Source organism: Oryza glaberrima, chromosome 12, assembly GCF_000147395.1.
Source record: "Oryza glaberrima chromosome 12, OglaRS2, whole genome shotgun sequence".
Taxonomy (NCBI): domain Eukaryota; kingdom Viridiplantae; phylum Streptophyta; class Magnoliopsida; order Poales; family Poaceae; genus Oryza; species Oryza glaberrima.
The window spans coordinates 3,847,058-3,864,975 of record NC_068337.1 but is presented as its reverse complement, the minus strand read 5'-3'; the positions used below and the strand labels follow the sequence as shown (position 1 = coordinate 3,864,975).

Below are 17,918 nucleotides of genomic sequence, written 5' to 3'. Positions count from 1 at the left end.
GTGTCTATATATATATATATATATATATATATATATATATATATATATATATATATATATTAAATTTGTTTGATGCTCCATGGTGTCCGGGCACCATTGTTGAAATTGAGTATATACTCAATTTAAATGAGTATGAAACTTTTTCAATTATTTAGGTATTAACATTAACTACTTTACTAACTGGTTCAAAGCAAGTTTGAACTGAATTTGAACTTGTTTTTGTTAGATTTTGATTCTAGGTATATAGTATCCATACATAAAATTAGTTAGTTATGTAATCATGAATTGTGAAATAAAGTTAAATTTGAGTTGTTTTGTTGATAGATATATGTATGAATCGAATTCTTATAACTGGTATGTACTCACAATTTGAAAATTTTGAAAAATTTGAGTGATTTTGTGTGTGTGTGTGTATATATATATATATAATTTTAATGTAAAAAAATATACACATATATATAAAGTTTGTGTGTACGTATAAAAAACACGTGTATACAAACTTTGTATATGTGTATACAAACTTTGTATACAGGTATAAAAACCCAAAAAATACACGTATATACAAACTTTATATATGTGTATACAAACTTTATATACGTGTATAAAAATTAGTAATACATATGTATACCAGCTTTGTATACGCGTATGCAAAGTTTACATATGCGTATATAAACTTAGTATACACGTATATAAAGTTTGTATTTGTATATATACAAAGTTACTATACGTACGTATTAAACAGATAACAGAAAAAAAACGAAAACAGAAGGTACGGAATAAAAACAGAAAAGAGAAACCCAAAAAAAGGGAAAAAAAAAGGAACGTGCGCAAAAAAAAGCGGAAAGAAAAAACAGAAAAAACGAGAAAAAAAGGAAACCGTACGGAATTGTGAAAAAAAAAACAGCGGGCAGCGCCGCCGCCCGCGCCCCCCTCTCCGCGCGTGTCACGCGGGGGAGGACGCGCGTGACTGAGAGGAAGTTTAATAGTATAGCTCACTACTGGCTTCAATTTATTTATAGCCAATCTAATAGTTAATTCATACAATAGTTGCTTACTATATTATTAATGTATGGTCCCACCTGTCATGCACACACTGCGTCTTAGAGTTCGTGCTGCAGCTGGCTACAGATGTGTAGCCCGCTCCTCTTCTTTCTCATCTTTTTATCTTATTAAAATGTGTTTAATGCTAGCGCTCATTAGCAATCTCGGTCGCCGAGATGGATTCCAACTTGGGCCTGTAGGCCTAGAGAGGGAATATAAGAGAGAACGGGCCGGCAGGCTCGGCCCAAAATAGCGCCGGAGTCCGTAAATACGAACAGCCCAGGCCCACCGCCGCATCCCCGCAACCAGTGTCTTGCTCTCCGCCGCCGCCGCCGCCGACCAGCCGTTGGTACTCGCGCTTGCCGCCCGTCGAGCTCCCCTCACCGATAAAGGCTCACCGAAGGTTTCGTCGTCGACCCCGGGAGGTAAGCGTCGATCCCGCCCCCTCGCCGTTCTTAGGGTTTTTCCTAGGGTTTGGTTTCGGTTCTCCCCAGTCTCAGGCAGGAGATTTCGCTTTCGCGCCATCCCATCGGAGTCGCGTTGCGCAGCGGAAAGCTTTGCGGCGAATCACGTAGAGCGAGGGACCTTGACCCGCCACTTACACATTCATGTGCGTGAAGAACACGATCTTATGCGGAAGATTTCTGCAAGCCACACATAAGTGACTGTGGATCTAGATACGGGCTCCCACACTCCTTTGGAAGGTGTGATGATTTGTGGGTGTTCTGGTAGTGTGGATTTGTTGCTCTGTAAAGGGTTTACAGATTGCTGTTTAAAATTTCTGTATTCTGATTTCTGAAACTTGTGGCAAGTTTAGCAGCTCCTGTATATGCCGATTGAAATACAAGTAGAATTATGCACACTGTAGTTTAGTTAGTTCAAATGTCATGGGTGGAGATAGTGTGTTTTCTGTTTTACCAGCTGCAATTGGTATTAAGGCCGTAGGTGACCTTGCTGTTTATCATTTTGCAGTTTCAAATATGTCTGGCCGAGGACTGATGAAGCAGGACTTAAGCAAGCTTGACGTGACGAAGCTCCACCCTTTATCACCTGAAGTTATCTCACGCCAGGCGACGATCAATATCGGTATTGATGCAACCCTTTTAGCAATGCTTACTGTTATATGGTTAAGTATTACAGAACTTATCGCTGCATTTTTTGTTTTGTGTGTTTTCTTATGTACAAACTACATATCATGATTCATGATTCTGAAAGAATGCTTAGGTTGCCCCTTCATAAGCATTTAGCCGTGTTAACTAGTATCATGAAATGACCTACATGGTTGTTCTTTTATACAACCTTACATTTCCAGTACTTTTTGCAGAGTAGTTTGCTTCCTAGGTTATTACAGTTCATCAGTACCATAACTCCTCCACAGTGGAGTTTCATTTGCATGCTATTGGTAGTTTGCTCATGTAGATGTAACTTTCCTTTCTTCTGGATGTGCCTGTTTAAGATGGTACTGAGGTCTGAAGCTCACTAAGACCTGGGAAACTGTTTCTGTTTGTACTTGTGGACTTGTTCAGTACAATACTTACTTTTTTTGTCCAGATACTGTGCATGGGAGGGAGCATTCTGATTTTTTTAAAAGAAAAAAAAAGATAACAACTAATGGAGATGTTTGTCTCTGGTTTTTTTGTTGTATAACTAGGGACATTGTAATGTTATATTATTTGCATATCTGATTTGTGAACTTCCTGCAGCGGCATGACATTCTTTTTCATTCTGTAAAATTTCAGGTACCATAGGGCATGTGGCCCATGGAAAGTCCACTGTTGTGAAGGCTATATCTGGAGTTCAGGTATTATTAATGTATTTTATTATCATGCTTCTTTCCGAGTGATGAATCTGAACTCTGCGTATACCTGACAACTATGTATCACATTTATTGGTAACCTGTGAGTTTTCCATATATTCTACCACATGATGCTTAGATGTGTGCCTTTTTGTACATGCTTGAATAAATTGCAGAGAACTTTAAAATGTATTGATAAAATTACACCATAGGGTGTAGAATTGAGAAGAGTTGTATCTGGAAATCCATATGATAAAGTAGTATAGAGGAGAATATGCCCCATCATAATGTCATTCTGTATATTGTAGTTCATGACTAGTTGCTTCACATATTCCATATGTAGTGGTGTACAGTTCATGAACATCTTTCATATTTAGTATTTATGTTCTTCACATGTAATTCATATATTTATATTTGTATAGTTGTCCTGATGTCTTCCCTGTGATTTGTAGACCGTTCGCTTCAAGAATGAACTGGAGCGTAACATCACTATAAAGCTTGGCTATGCTAATGCGAAAATCTACAAATGTGAAGACGAGAAATGTCCACGACCAATGTGCTACAAGTATGCAAACAAACCACTAGACAACATGATCTTTTTAGTGTTTCCATTGAATATCTGATAGAAATTGTCAGTAGAGACTCAAATGATTGATTCTCCAAGAAAATAACTTAATAAAATTAGTTGCCATTCACCTCTTAGGATTATTGCTTTGGTGTGAAGCTCTTATACAATATGTGTGCTCTTGTTCACTCTTTGTTGACTTTAGTTTCCTATTATATAAAGGGCTTATGGAAGCGGAAAAGAAGATAGCCCTCACTGTGATGTGCCTGGGTTTGAAAACACTAGGATGAAGCTACTGAGACATGTTTCTTTTGTTGATTGTCCGGTATGATGAAATCCCTTTCCCTGTCAAATATGAATCCTCTCTTGAGACACACGGCCTGATCAGTCTACCTGAATGTTTAATGATATTGCTTTATGCAATTCATTGCTTTGCAGTAGCATGTATATTTGGTTTTAAACATTTCGGTCTGTCAATTGTGATCATGGGGTTGTAGTTGCATCTGTTTTTAGATGCAAATATTGTTTCCACTAATAGGTGCATGACAATATACTGGAGGACTGAAGGATATAGATAAAAGAAATTGTAAAATGCTATCATTTCAACTTCTTTTATGGGCCACTAAGACTAGGTATTGGTTTACATTTGTTGAAGCCTGAGAAATTACCTATTTCCTCTTAACAGGGACACGATATTCTCATGGCTACGATGCTTAATGGAGCTGCTATCATGGATGGAGCATTGCTTCTGATAGCAGCAAATGAAAGTTGCCCACAACCCCAGACATCTGAGCACCTTGCTGCAGTTGAAATCATGCGTCTCCAGCATATCATCATTCTTCAGAACAAGATTGATCTTATCCAGGAAGGTGCGGCGATGAATCAGCATGAAGCAATCCAGAAATTCATCCAGGTCACTGTTGCCCATCCATTTCTTATCTAGTAGATTATCTCATCTGTCTTTTTGTTCATGGAGATTTTTTTTTCTCTGCAGGGCACCATTGCTGAAGGTGCTCCAGTGGTGCCAATATCTGCTCAACTGAAGTACAACATTGATGTGATCTGTGAATACATTGTGAAGAAAATCCCCATTCCTGAAAGGAACTTCACTTCCCCTCCAAACATGATTGTTATTCGCTCCTTTGATGTCAACAAGCCTGGTTCAGAGGTTGATGAAATTAGGGGTGGTGTAGCTGGTGGCAGCATTCTCAGAGTATGTGTTCTCTCCTGTAACATAATTAAATATTTTAATCGGTAGTTTTTTATGTTAAGTATGAGCTGAATGGTAATGCTTCGTTCCAGGGAGTTTTGAGGGTTAACCAGAACATTGAAGTTCGCCCGGGAATTGTAATGAAGGATGAGAGCGGCAACATCAAATGCACCCCAATCTATTCGAGGATCATTTCACTCTATGCTGAGCAGAATGAACTCCAATTTGCTGTGCCAGGAGGTCTTATTGGTGTTGGAACAACCATGGATCCAACTTTGACACGTGCCGATAGACTGGTTGGGCAGGTTCTGGGTGAAGTTGGATCACTTCCTGATGTCTATGTGGAGCTTGAGGTTTGCCATAACTCATTTGTTTCTTCAGGGTTTTAGTGAACGAATGTCATTACTTACATCTGAACCTTTCACACAGATCAACTTCTTTCTTCTTCGGAGGCTATTAGGTGTGAGGACAAAAGGCACAGAGAAGGCTGGGAAGGTCTCCAAGCTCACCAAGGGTGAAATCCTCATGCTTAACATCGGATCTATGTCGACTGGTGCTCGCGTGGTTGCTGTCAAGAACGATCTCGCCAAGCTTCAGCTCACTGCCCCTGTCTGCACAAGCAAAGGTGAGAAGGTTGCCCTCAGCCGCCGTGTCGAGAAGCATTGGCGCCTCATCGGATGGGGCCAGATCCAGGCTGGCACGACGCTCGAAGTTCCACCATGCCCGCTCTGAATTGTGTTTCTCCAGGCAGAAATCCTAATCTTTGAGAGAAGATAGAAGAGATGTGGAAGGGCAGAGAGCTCCTAGGCACTATTTTTGTGAGGTGGAGGAGAAAACATGAATTTGATTTGGAAGCCATGTCATTGCGTGCTATCGAATTCAGCTATGCTACAAAAGTTTTGCTTACATCTGCATTCTGAATTATGGAGAATCGTTTTTTCACCATGTTATAATGAATTTGAAGTGGGGGAGAAACCTACTAATTGATCAGAATTGCATTATTGCATTTCTCACTGAATCCAATCCGTGATGTATTATTGCATTGAACATGTTGCAAGAAAGGAGCATATCGCTCTGGATTTTCTTTTTCTATCTTCTTCTCCCTTAAACCAGTTGTGACTTGCGACGCAAAGAATCTCCATACGAACATGACTATTTACTAGCATATCATCAAAAGTTTCAAAATATAAACCACAGTAACCAGCTAAAGAATACACAAGCCTTTGCACAGGTATCTTCTACAGTAGCAGTCAGGAGAAACAGTTGTTCGATTCAGGATGAGCCCCCATTTCTATACGCAACCTTACTTAGGCTAGGCACTGGAATATCAAAAGCTATCAAACAATTGAGATTTTTGAGGCAGTTGAAAAACTAACATCTAAATTCTAAAATACCCCCACTCTACCTGTGATTGTGCAATTGAATTACAATGGTTAACTATCACACGAATCAGAGCTACAAATCAAGAAACTAGGATGTCTGGAAATCTCTCTACTCAGCCTATACTCTAAAATTGCTCCCGGAAGGCGGTCTCAACCTTGATTCGATGGACCGGGCATGTCAGGGTTGTCGAACATGACATTGGGCGCTGCCGAGGTTGAGGGAGCGTTCATCGCTGACAGAGGCAACCGACCCCCGAAAGAGAGCATCTGCAGCTGCCGCTGCTGCTGTTGCTGTTGCATCTGCTGCTGTTGCTGCTGCAAGAAGGCCTGTCGCTGCTGTTGCTGCTGTAGCTGCATCTGCTGCTGTTGCTGCTGCAGCTGCATCTGCTGCTGTTGCTGCTGTTTTTGTTGCTGTTGCTGCATCTGCTGCTGCAAGAAAGCCATCTGTGGGTGCACCTGCATGTTATTGGAGTAGAAAGCTGGAGTGCCGGCCTGGGGCATCGATCCCGGTATTCCTGGCGGTCGAATGTTCGCTTGACTCGATGGATTTGAGGCCATAGTGTTGCCTCTGGGTGAAGCTAACCGAAGCCCTGACATCATCCGGATGCGCTGAGCTTGCAGCCCCTGCCTCATCCTCTCGGACTGCTCACTGTCCCTCAAAAGGTAGGTCTCGATGTCTGCAAATTGCTTCAACTTCAACTCCAGCCTCTTCAACTGCAAATGAGTATTACAAAAATAAGAGCAAAGAGTCCAAATGAAAATGATGAAAGCCACATCAAATATCAGCCAGTATGGCATAATCAAGTGAAAATGACATATTGGACAGTCATTAACCCCCACATCACATGCATAAATTTCATATCAGATTTAGGAACCAACTCCTGGAGGACAACTGATGTCAATTACCAGGTGGTTGGTTAACACTAAAACAGGCTACTAGGCTGATTAAGGTTCCAAAGATAAATCAACATTCAACCCCGCTGGATCCTCCTGGTTTTAACTAAAAGCCAGTTTTAACCCTGGGTAATTAAGTTTCTGAAACTTATTAAAATTATTGTCACAGGAGGATCTGTTTTATCCACACTCCAAATTAGCTAGAATCATCAAAACTTGTAAAAAAAATCTCTCCCACTGGGTAAAGCCAATACTTGCCGAATGGGCGTTGATGCTACTCAGTGACTATCTTTTATGCTCAGAAGTCACAACCTCTTTTGTTTCTCAATGCTTGGTCAGTTTGTTGACATGTCACTGTAGATTGTGAACTATCATCGTCCAATCACAAACTGACCGTTGTGATCCATGTTTTTATCAAATTAGCATAATATTGTTTCTGCACTATAGCTAATTCCATTCAGAATCAGATTTCAAGGCTTCTTCAAGTCCAAAAAGAAATGAGCAAGGACTGATAACGCTTCATCTATACTTCCTCCTTTTCATATTATAAGACTTTCTAGCATTGCCCACATTCATATATATGTTAATGAATCTAGACATATATGTGTGCCTAGATTCATTAACATCTATATGAATGTGAGTAATGCTAGAAAGTCTTATAACCTGAAACGGAGGTAGTACTCTATACTACTATAAATGTTGGTAGTGGTAGTGGTAGTGGTAGTGGTAGTGAATCTACCACCACAACACCCTATCACTGACGTGTCGGACCCTCAATGTCGGTGAAAATTTTGTGCTCCCTAGTTCAAATCCTTTGATTCCGTGGCAACACACGGGCAAATCAGCTAGTTTAATACAAATAAAAACAATGCCACAAAAGAATATGAAGCTAACTAGATTGCCATCACCATTAGAACAAATTGCAGAATGTGAACTTCTGTATTCCAACAAACCTGATGATTTATGATGGTAGCACTTAATCTCTGAATTTCACGCTCCTCCTGATCCGCAAAAAGTTTACACTTAGTTGCTGCTGCCGACAAGCCACATCTTGCAGCATGTCTAACATTTTCTGAAGAGACAGCCAATGAGGAATCTGTATTAAAATAAAACTGCATGTTAGAGTAACATCTTGAAAAGAAAGACTGAAGGATGCGGAATTACTAATTTTAGGAATAAGGCAGTCACCACAGTTCGGTCGAGCAGCATGGCCCATAACATCATTGCCAATTGAACTGATCCTTAATTGATGAACATTATTGTGTTAAGAGAAATCCAGCAAGGTGAGATAAAGTGAAAAGTAAGTGTAAAGACCCGAAGTAGAACAATTTACACTCCAGTTATAGAACTGGTATAACATGTCGGAGCTAAGAGTTCATTAATCTCATCCCTAAACCTCCCTTACACAGCATAGGTGGCTCACCTGGAGTCACCTCCAGTCAAAACAATTAATGCTTCACTTGCACAGGATGCCGCAACTCTTGGTCCTAATGAAGAGGCCAAAAATGCAATCTGCAAATCATCTCTGAACAGTAAGGCCAGAGACATAATAGAGATCTACAATAAACTGACAAGATCTGGGGAGAATGATCCAGTATGTGGGAGATTACTATCATAGTTTTCTACCTATCTACTAAGTTCCACCTAGATATTATGTTTCCATGTCTTGTCCCATGCCGCAAGCTATCATGTTAGTTCTAAATGATGGTCTGCACGAGATATTAAATAATAAAATGCCCATGGCTTTGCAACTAAAGCTGTGGTTTGCCTATACAATAAATCCCAGCTGTCTTACATCAGGTGTTTTTTAATTTGAGAATTCGGTCAACGGCAAGAAACTATGTATATCACTAAAAGTGGGCTGTATAAAAGCAGTGAAGATGACTGATATTGCAATGGAGCATAATGGTTTCAGCACCCAAATTTGAATTGAGCAGTGCAATGACATAATAAACAACATAGTCTGCAGTCACTCACCAGTGACATGACAGGATTAGCAGTGTTAATGAAAGGAAGGTCTCCAGCTTCGCCGCTTTGAGGCAAGCTTCCTAAGGCAAACAATTGTGGCAATTTAAAAACGGAGCCAGAAGCATTTTGCATCAACCAAAACTGATATCCAACACAAAAAAATGTTAAGTTTTTCAGTAAAGAAACAATGAATAAACCTGAAGTACTGCCATTGGAATTTGAATGCAAAAAACCATTGTTTTGTACTTTCGATGAAAAGGATGCTTCTGGTACTTTAATATTCTCTAACAATCCATCTTCTACTGGAAGACGAAGAAAATGGTGAAGACATTGTATTTTCGACTTTGTTCCAACATGCTCCGCAACAGCATTCCAGTTTTCTTTGTATTTGTCTATGCCCTCCAATAACAGAAATGTTTCCTGATCAGTCCAGCTGTCCCCATCATTGTCCAGTCCATCTTTCTTCCCATCCACTCTCTGAAAATCTAAGCTTGAGTGCCCAGTAACAAATCTTGCATCGTGGAAGCAATCCGAGCAAAGAGCAATGTCTGCCTGCTTAGTCAGTTAAAAGGAAAGCCTGAAACATCTTTACAAGCTTCTTTCAGAAAGAAAGGGATTTCGCAAGAGAAAGCAGAATAAAATTACTAAATACGCAAGAGATATAGATATCCATGAAGATGCACATGATTCAAGAAGGCACTTTGTGCAAGAGGGTCAACAGGGGTGGCAACTAGGACCAGCCTAACTAGAGAATTCTAAGCAATTATCAGGCATATTACAAAAGAAGATAGGCAATACTACCTCCATTATTATTTTACTTTACAATTTGGACATCGACACAATATCCAATGCACATGTCTCATCATTAACTTTTCTTAACTTTAGATTTATAAAAATTATTAGAAATAACTATATGAAAGTGTTTTTCAGGACAAATCTGTTAATACAATTCACATATAAAATCCTAATATCTTATTAATGATACACGATATCGAGGTTTGATTACACACATTCTAGAACATCATCTATTTGAGAACAGAGGTAGTAGAACACTAAAATAGCAGAACAAGAGCCCTGAAGACAGGTTAGCCTAATGCACCATCCTAATACCTAATCACTGCAGTTATCTAGCGCCTATCGGTGACTTTTAGAACACTGCATATGCACATCAATATCTTAAATGGATCTGCTACAAAAATGCAGTTTCGCACACTAGACAATACACCATCCATTTTACAATAGTTGTCCAGTGCACATACATAGAAGATACAAAACTCCTTATTAGTTCAATTGGACTCTGATTGTTCTTAAGATCAAATTACTCCATCTAATGGTGTCAAATATAATCTAATTCCACCAAATATTATTACTGGCTTGTGTATTCAACATTTGAAGAATGATAAATATCTAATTGGCAGTCAGAATTATACACACCTCCTTTTGTGACTCGTAGTGCAAGCTAGGCAAAGGTTGTGCGCAGAAACTACAAAAGCTCTCAGACAATCTCTCCAACAATGTCTTCTCATCAAAACCAGCATCACCATTTTCCATCCCTGGAGAAGATGAAATTGATGCCCCAGAAGCAATATCCTCTGCCCGGACACTGCATTTTGGTCGATCAAACAAAATTAAACCATCAATTGATTTCAATGGAGCAGACATGAGATGCAGCTCCCCTGTTGGCTCCTCTCTGATTAGTGTTGCTGCCATCCTCAAGCCCCGTTGAACAGACCCAGCCGCAAGGTAATTAATAATCCCCCAAGCGTCCAAAAACCTAACAATTCTACTCAGGTCATACAATTCAGGCGTGCTTGTGACAAGCCCTTGGCACTCAGAAAATGCAAGCCTCCTCGCAGGACGCTCCAGATACGTTGTAATTACCCTATTCCTCAACATAATGTATTTCTCTGGCGTGTGCCCCGGGGACTTCCCTGAGAAGAACTGCGGCAGCACTTGCCTCTCCAACCTGTGCACCGTCATTGGCGAGAACCAATCTACGATTTCCAAATCAACCCATACCACACAGCTTAAGTCAATTTAGTGTTCAGCTCAACTAGTATGGCACATTTCAGGAGCTCTTCGATTCAAGGAAACAAACCTGAATGCTTGGGTACCATGAGCAATTTGCCATCAAACTGCTTGGCCACGCCGCGGCACTCCATGAGTAGAGGAGGGGTGCAGACGTAGGAGGACGGCTTGTCGGGGTCGTTGGACAAGGACGGGTGGTCAGGGAGCACGGACGAGAGCACCTGGAGCTGCCCGTGAGAGATGTTCTCGAGCGCGGGGACGGCCGCGCCGCCGCCGCCAGCACCAGCACCAGCCGCGGCGGCGGCGCGCTCCGCCGCCATGACGGCGAGCACGGAGGGGTGGAGCCGGTTGACCACGCGGCGGAACGCGGGCGGGAAGGCGGAGACGCGCTCGATCGCCGTGGGGTGCACCTCGGCCTCGCGGAGGTCCACCACGGGGTCGTCATCGCCCCCGCCTAGGGTTCCGCCTCCCCCGTTGGCGGCCGCGGTGGCCGCGTGGAGCGCCGCGTCGTCGTCGTCGTTGTCGTCGTTCGCCGCCGCCGCCGCCGCAGCCGCCGCGGAGTCGGAGTCGTCGGAGTGGTCGGCCGCGGAGGTGTTCGCGTTGCGCTTCCGCTTCCGCCACTTGGCCCGAGCATCTACAGGGGAGGTAGGGTTTTGGCCGCCAGCGTCAGCGCGGGAGGAGGTCCCCGCGAGGGGGAAGTGCGAGGCGAGGAGGGGGGGCACGTACCTGCGGAGGAGGTGGCCTTGCGAGGAGGCATCGTCGCCGGCGCCGGTGGCGGAGGAGGCGGCGGCGGCGGCGGCGGCGGCGGTGGGGGAGCTTGGAGTGTTGCCGGCGAGGGAGGCACGTGCGAAGCGAGTGAGGAAGGGCGTTGAGCAGCCGCGGTTCGAATTTCTTCCCTCTTTTTCGGCTTTTGCTATCCAATCAAATCATTCAAGCTTTGGTTACTGGATTATTCAAACGCGGAAATGTTAAAAATTATTTAAAAGCATTTTCTGAAAAAATAAAATATATCTGAGAAAAAAGGTACATTTTATAAAAATTAAGAAAATGTTAAAAATAGATAAGTCAGACAGTTAAACCTATGACCTCATGTTCTGACTGTCACGAAGCGTTGATGTCAGTTGAATACTCGAATTAGAGTTAATTTAGAATAGATTAGGAGGAGGAGGAGATTTGGGGATCTAAATCCCAAAGGATAAATCCGGAATTCTGAAGTGATGGTTGCACCTGCGATGTGGCAAAAGGGGGAGGAAGGGGGTGGCACCACCGGCGATAGATCTGAAGAGACTGATGGACCAAGTACACACTGAGAACGCAAGAGCGATGGGCTAGATTAGATGGGGTAGAGATTATCACCGATCACAAAGAGGGGATGATCAACTAAGGTGTAAGGTTCAAGCGAGGCAAATCATTAGAGAAGAGGGTGGAGGTAGTAGTAGTTGCAATCGGTGGAGAATTAGGTAATTTGATAGAAATGGTAGGGGTGTCCACCACTTTATTATTTATTTATGTTCTTCTATTATTTTTTTTAGTCCTGAGGTACGAATTCATTTAGTTTATTTATTTGTTTAACTCTCGTGTAGTTAAATAAAGCATGAATGTGAATCTATGTGTGTTTTTCAAAATAAACATGTAAAAGATAACGTGATATCATTGGTTCAACGCATCAACATGCTACTTATGAAGGTGAATTATGGTATTATATCTTTCTAAAGCGGTAGTGTTAACCTGACATTTATAGTTGAACAAGACATAGTTGGAAAGATGAAATTGTCGGGATCAATTATAAGGAGGTCTTGTTAAATTTTGATTAGAAAAATGTTTGAGGTAAAGATAAATAAATCCTTATTTGATCAAAGTAAATTACTTTTAGAAAATATTGATAGGCTAATTTCAAGGTTTTTTTTCTCCGCAGTAGTGAGTGCACTTAACTTGTTGGACTATTAACTTACCGCTAAATCGCTAATGGAGCGTACGCCGATTGAACAGTCAAATGGAATAGGGAATAGTTAGTACATTTAGCTAGTCAGTCTATTGACTTGCTACTACTGGAGTCTACGCTAATTCAATGGTCAAATAAAGTCATATGTAAGATCTGTTATCCGAATCATCAGTGTTACTGATATGTGTGAGTTCTACTTTTCTTTGATTCCACATATCAATGCCATTGCATGACCAAAGTCTCGTGCATCATACATTATCATGAGCGGGCTCGTCCATCTAGGCATTTAGGGTATGTTCAATTCTTTGTCTCTCATCCACACATTAAAATAGTAAATGCTATATAATGTCTCATTGGTGTTACACATGTTTTATGGTTTCTTAAAAGCTATATAAATATCTTAATGTGTAATTTTTTTCCCCAACCGAGGATAAACATAATTTTCGTTGGTAGACCCAGTTTAGCATGCATTAATTAGTGTAAAGAGGCAAAAAGGATTCGGGGACCCATAATAAACAGCATAGAGAACAATTGTGCGGCCATTACAACCTGCAACGAACTGCACTAGCCAAGCAAATTCAATTATATCTAATTTGGGAAGAGCTGACGAAAAAAAAAAGTCTATATGTACTAAATTTTATCTTACTAAACTTGTATTAACACTGTGTTTCATACTGTGTGTACATCTATATTTTCTATTACTATTTATTTAAATCAAAATGGTTGACATGATTGTTTGTTCGTAAGAGTTTTGTAAAAGAAGTGTAGCAGCGCTCGAGATGAAACTATGCAGTTATCTGCTTGCAGTCGGACAGTCTGATCTTTTTCATGGATTAACTTTTGCTTCTATAAATTCTTGATCAATGGTTACCACAAAACACAATATCAACTTCAGTCTTTCACGAAAGAGGACTATGCCGTTGTAAAATAGTTAACAAAAGAGGACATCAAACTGAGTGGAATTAAGAGCCGGGAAATGCCAATGCAAGCTTCCATCAAACCATAAGCAGAACAAGAAAATGATGCATGATGTACAAGATGACAGGCCGAAAACCATTCTTTCCATGATGGACACACTGGTGCACAATTCAGTTGGTTACAAGGGTGGAGTTCACTCTATTTAATCCCCATCACAAACATAAAAAAGGCACAACAGTCTGTCGAGAAAATGAGCTTCCCCCAGAACCTAAACTTGGAAAGGAGACAGAAGATATCCCTCGCAGAAATGGCCACCTGCGTCATCTTTCCAATCCATGTTCTCTTAGAAGACCAGCGTTTGTGGCATGTCAAAAAGAGCGCGGATAGTCTCACTAGCCACATCCAAAAGCTGTAAATACTCATCCGCTCCATCGACCAAGCACTACATATTCCAAAAGAAATGGAATGAGAAAAATGGGATGGAGCAACAATACTTCAGAGCTATCATATTAAGTGTATGCTTTTAATGATGTACACATAAAATTGCTGGAACTGTTCCACATATAAGTTAGCAGTTTTATTTGAACTTCAGTATGTGGAATATATGACAAACATAGAAACAGAAAATTCAATCCTTCATTACAATCATCTATGGTACATTGTATACAATGTTGCCTTCTAAGTTTTTAGTCACAAACATTCACCTCATGATGACAAGAAGGATCTTACAAAGACTTGTTCGGTAAAGTAAATCTATAGATATAGTGGAACAAGCATCTACTCCCTCGGTCCCAAAGCAAGATTTATTTCTATGTTTGTCATATATAATTGTCCACATAAACCACTTTCATAAGGAGGCGAAGGGAGTAGGAAAGAATAACAAAAACAGAAGAGAAACCCAGTAGGACAAACCTTATCTGCTTCCCCAAGCTTTTTACATATTCTTGCCTTCTGCTCATCTGGAATATCATCGGCATTAACTATCACATCTAGAAACTGCACGGAGTAGTTAGGTTAGCAAATGACAAGGTGAAAACAGCACATATCTAGATTTAAATTAAATAGAGATGACCTGTGAGATCAACTGTGAAACGGGGTATCCATCTGCAATAATATTATTGACTTCCTTGTTTGCCACATCAAATTCACCAGATTTGCAAGATGCAAGCAATGACTTGACAACGTCTTCAGGGATAGCCTGACATATGGACAAACAAGATGAGCAAAATAATTTAACCTCCCATAAAATAAGGTTCCCTGGACTACTTATACCAATCACAAACTACTTGCACACTAAAATTTATCATGACATGAGAGAAGTTTTTCCAGGTTACAAGTACACCGAATTTCTCTCAATTAAACAATTTGATCACCACGTGCACAGGATCTTGTTAACAAAATGGTGCAAAATCCACTTTGCTACTTTCAGGAAAACAATGTCATCAAGTAAGCGTGACTTTGTACAGACTCAAACATAGAATAGCAAAATAAATGACACATGTAAGTTTAGGCATTTGCAAGGGAACAGAAATGAGTGGTAATGTACCCCTGAAACACTAATCAAGTCAGTAGAAGAAATAGAAGATCCAAATAAGCGAGCAGCGCTCTGCAACAAAAAACAAAAGGTATATTAAATTAAGATTAATATAAATAAACCACATAATGCAAACGCCAAACTAGGTAAACCATACCTGAAGATAGGTTATAGCACGGCGGAGGTCACCATTAGAGATGGTGCTTAGTGTAGCCAATGCCTATTATGAAAAATAAAAAGAAGTGTTAGCAAAAATGCGGATATTTAAATGTAGATTTAGATTTTGAAGTGAATGCAGTACAGTTACCTGAGCATCAAGACTGAGCCCTTCTTCATTGCATATATGCAAAATGCGATTGCTCATTACTTCTTCTGAAAGAGGCTTGAATCTAAACTTTGCACATCTTGATGCAAGTGGTTCTATTATCCTGTATTACACATTAGGATAATGAATTACATAAACTCAAATAAAGATCCACAGGGGGAAAAAAGGAGAAACAAACTAATACCTGCTGATGTAATTGCATATGAAAAAGAATCTTGTCACTTTGGAGTAAGTCTCCATAGTACGCCTTAAAGCATTCTACAGACAGATATAAGACATCATCAACGCACGGTTCTGCAGCAACAAGGCTTTTAGCGTTCTGCCTGTTGTCTATACCTGGGCATCTTCTGTCATCGAATCTGCTTCATCTAGTATAATAATCTTGTATGGTGGGCAGGGATAACCGCTGAAGGCCATCGCAAAAACAAACTAGTCAAGAATGCAACTACAGATGGAAACTGAAAGGTCCCTAGTTTTGGTTAAATTACCCTTTTCGTGCAGAACCAACAGCAACAGCAGCAAAGTCCTTGATCTTAGTCCTCACCACATTAATTCCACGATCATCACTAGCATTAAGTTCTAGAACTCTTGACTTGTAGAGCTCTGGACTGCATCATCCAAATAGTACGAAAAAACTATCATGAGTCCCAAACTTACTGAGAACAACCTTGCACTATTTGCAGAAAACATATCCTCTTAATGTTATTTCATTATTTAGTAGTCATGATTAGAATGGGGTTTTTCTTGCAAATGAATTTAGGAAGTAACCACCATATTAGAAGAGCAAAATTGGCAGACAGATAATCTCAATCACTATAGTGCTCATTATCAGTTGAAAAAAAAAGAGAATAAACTTCGCTACTACTCAATCTAATCAAATTTCCTCCTAACAAACTGTTTCAGTATTATTTTTTCCCTTAATTCATATGTGCTATTCCACATGAAAATTTTGATTCTCTAGATTTCCCTCCATACATCTGACCGCCTCCAATTATCATTGGTAAGACATGAACCATTACACACATCGAATAGATTCTAATCAAGCAAGTGAGATTCTAATCAAGCAAGTGAAGTGGTAACAACTCAACAAGAAAAAAGGGGCCTGTGAGAGATGCAAGAATAAATTACCTAGCCCAGAAACAATGAAAATGGCTGATGAGTGAACAAAATTATAACAGATCTCAACATTTCAACAATCCAAATTTTAAACTTGAACTACCATTTCACCATACATCATTCAAACACATTGATCCAGTGGTCCGATTAGTATTGTAATATGCAGGACTAGGATCAACCATGTCATCAAACTAATTGTACCCACTTTTGGAACGCCTGCCTACAAAGATGTATACCAATATTTGCCAAAATAAACAAAATACCCAAGATAATGAAGGTCGAACTTTGTGCAGAAGCTTCATATCCTTGCCAATTTCTGGCATTTGATCCCCTTTTTTTGGCATTTCCGCAGTATTACATACTCCAAATTAAGGTTATCAATTCTAATGTCTCAAAAGTTAAGTGATTCACCCCCAGCGCAGCCTATCTAATGCTCCCATTGCATTGAGAATTACCACCTCTTCCAAGATTACTAAGATAAGCCAATTTCAACCGAACCAAAACAAGATTCTCATAAAGAGAAAAATTCAAGTAAACAGTTGCCAACAAGAATTGAGTTACCCGTAGAGCTGGTAAGCAATGGCAAGCGCGGTGGTGGTCTTCCCGGTGCCAGGCGGGCCGTAGAACAGCATGTGCGGAAGCTGCAAAGGGACCAGATCACAAATCAGAAACCTCCCAGGGGGTCACAAGAGAAAAAAAAAGAAACAGAGCTAGGGTTTAGCCCGCGGCTCACGTCGGCGGTCTGGAGGGTGGTGGTGAGCACCCGGACCACCTCCTCCTGGTGCGCGACATCCTTCACCTGCCTCGGCCGGCTGCGAACGGGAGGAGGATGAGCAGCGGGTCAGTCAGTCGCAACTAGGGCAATCCATGAGGGCTTATCGACAAATTGAGGGAGGAAAATGGTGTGGGGGAGGGGAAGAGAGGGCGGCGCTTACTATTTCTCCACCCATGGCTGCGAGGACGGCACGAGCGGCGCCATCGGGCTACCGCGTCCTCTTCCGCCGCCGCCGCCGCCGCCTTGGTCGTCGCCGCCGCCGAGGGAGAGGGGTTCGCGCGCGCGGAGGGCGGAGGCGAGTGGCGGGCTGCGGCTTCGCTTCCCGCCTCTTCTCTCTGGTTCTTTTGTGGGGGGAGGTTTTGCAAAGTCTGGAGGAGTGGAGGATTTTGGGCCGGCAGGTAGGCAGGATGGCCCAAAAAAAATCG

General features: G+C 41.2%; 3 protein-coding genes across 4 annotated transcripts; 1 reads left to right on the top strand and 2 right to left on the bottom strand.

Moving 5' to 3' along the window:
• Nucleotides 1-1,311: 1,311 nt before the first annotated feature.
• Nucleotides 1,312-5,604, top strand: LOC127757122 (eukaryotic translation initiation factor 2 subunit gamma-like). The gene is made up of 9 exons (XM_052282558.1): nt 1,312-1,466; nt 2,014-2,127; nt 2,781-2,842; nt 3,289-3,401; nt 3,624-3,726; nt 4,087-4,314; nt 4,396-4,614; nt 4,704-4,964; nt 5,041-5,604. Exons 2-9 carry the CDS (start codon nt 2,022-2,024, stop codon nt 5,341-5,343), a joined length of 1,395 nt encoding a protein of 464 aa, XP_052138518.1. The 5' UTR covers nt 1,312-1,466; nt 2,014-2,021; the 3' UTR covers nt 5,344-5,604.
• A 370-nt stretch (nt 5,605-5,974) lies between these two features.
• LOC127757121 (SWI/SNF complex subunit SWI3C homolog) lies at nt 5,975-11,762 on the bottom strand. Of its 2 annotated transcripts, none has more exons than XM_052282556.1 (9): nt 11,610-11,762; nt 10,954-11,517; nt 10,290-10,849; nt 9,053-9,407; nt 8,865-8,935; nt 8,311-8,399; nt 8,076-8,128; nt 7,841-7,983; nt 5,975-6,707 (listed from the first exon to the last, which is right to left on the bottom strand). In XM_052282556.1, exons 1-9 carry the CDS (start codon nt 11,638-11,640, stop codon nt 6,144-6,146), a joined length of 2,430 nt encoding a protein of 809 aa, XP_052138516.1. In that variant the 5' UTR covers nt 11,641-11,762; the 3' UTR covers nt 5,975-6,143. The 2 variants fall into 2 exon arrangements, with proteins under 2 accessions (XP_052138516.1, XP_052138517.1); XM_052282557.1 differs by having other exon boundaries at nt 8,076-8,122.
• A 1,999-nt stretch (nt 11,763-13,761) lies between these two features.
• On the bottom strand, nt 13,762-17,835 carry LOC127756605 (replication factor C subunit 2). The gene is made up of 12 exons (XM_052281956.1): nt 17,654-17,835; nt 17,452-17,530; nt 17,280-17,359; nt 16,091-16,210; nt 15,939-16,008; nt 15,787-15,860; nt 15,585-15,705; nt 15,435-15,497; nt 15,290-15,349; nt 14,816-14,941; nt 14,656-14,739; nt 13,762-14,185 (listed from the first exon to the last, which is right to left on the bottom strand). Exons 1-12 carry the CDS (start codon nt 17,695-17,697, stop codon nt 14,087-14,089), a joined length of 1,020 nt encoding a protein of 339 aa, XP_052137916.1. The 5' UTR covers nt 17,698-17,835; the 3' UTR covers nt 13,762-14,086.
• Nucleotides 17,836-17,918: the final 83 nt, after the last annotated feature.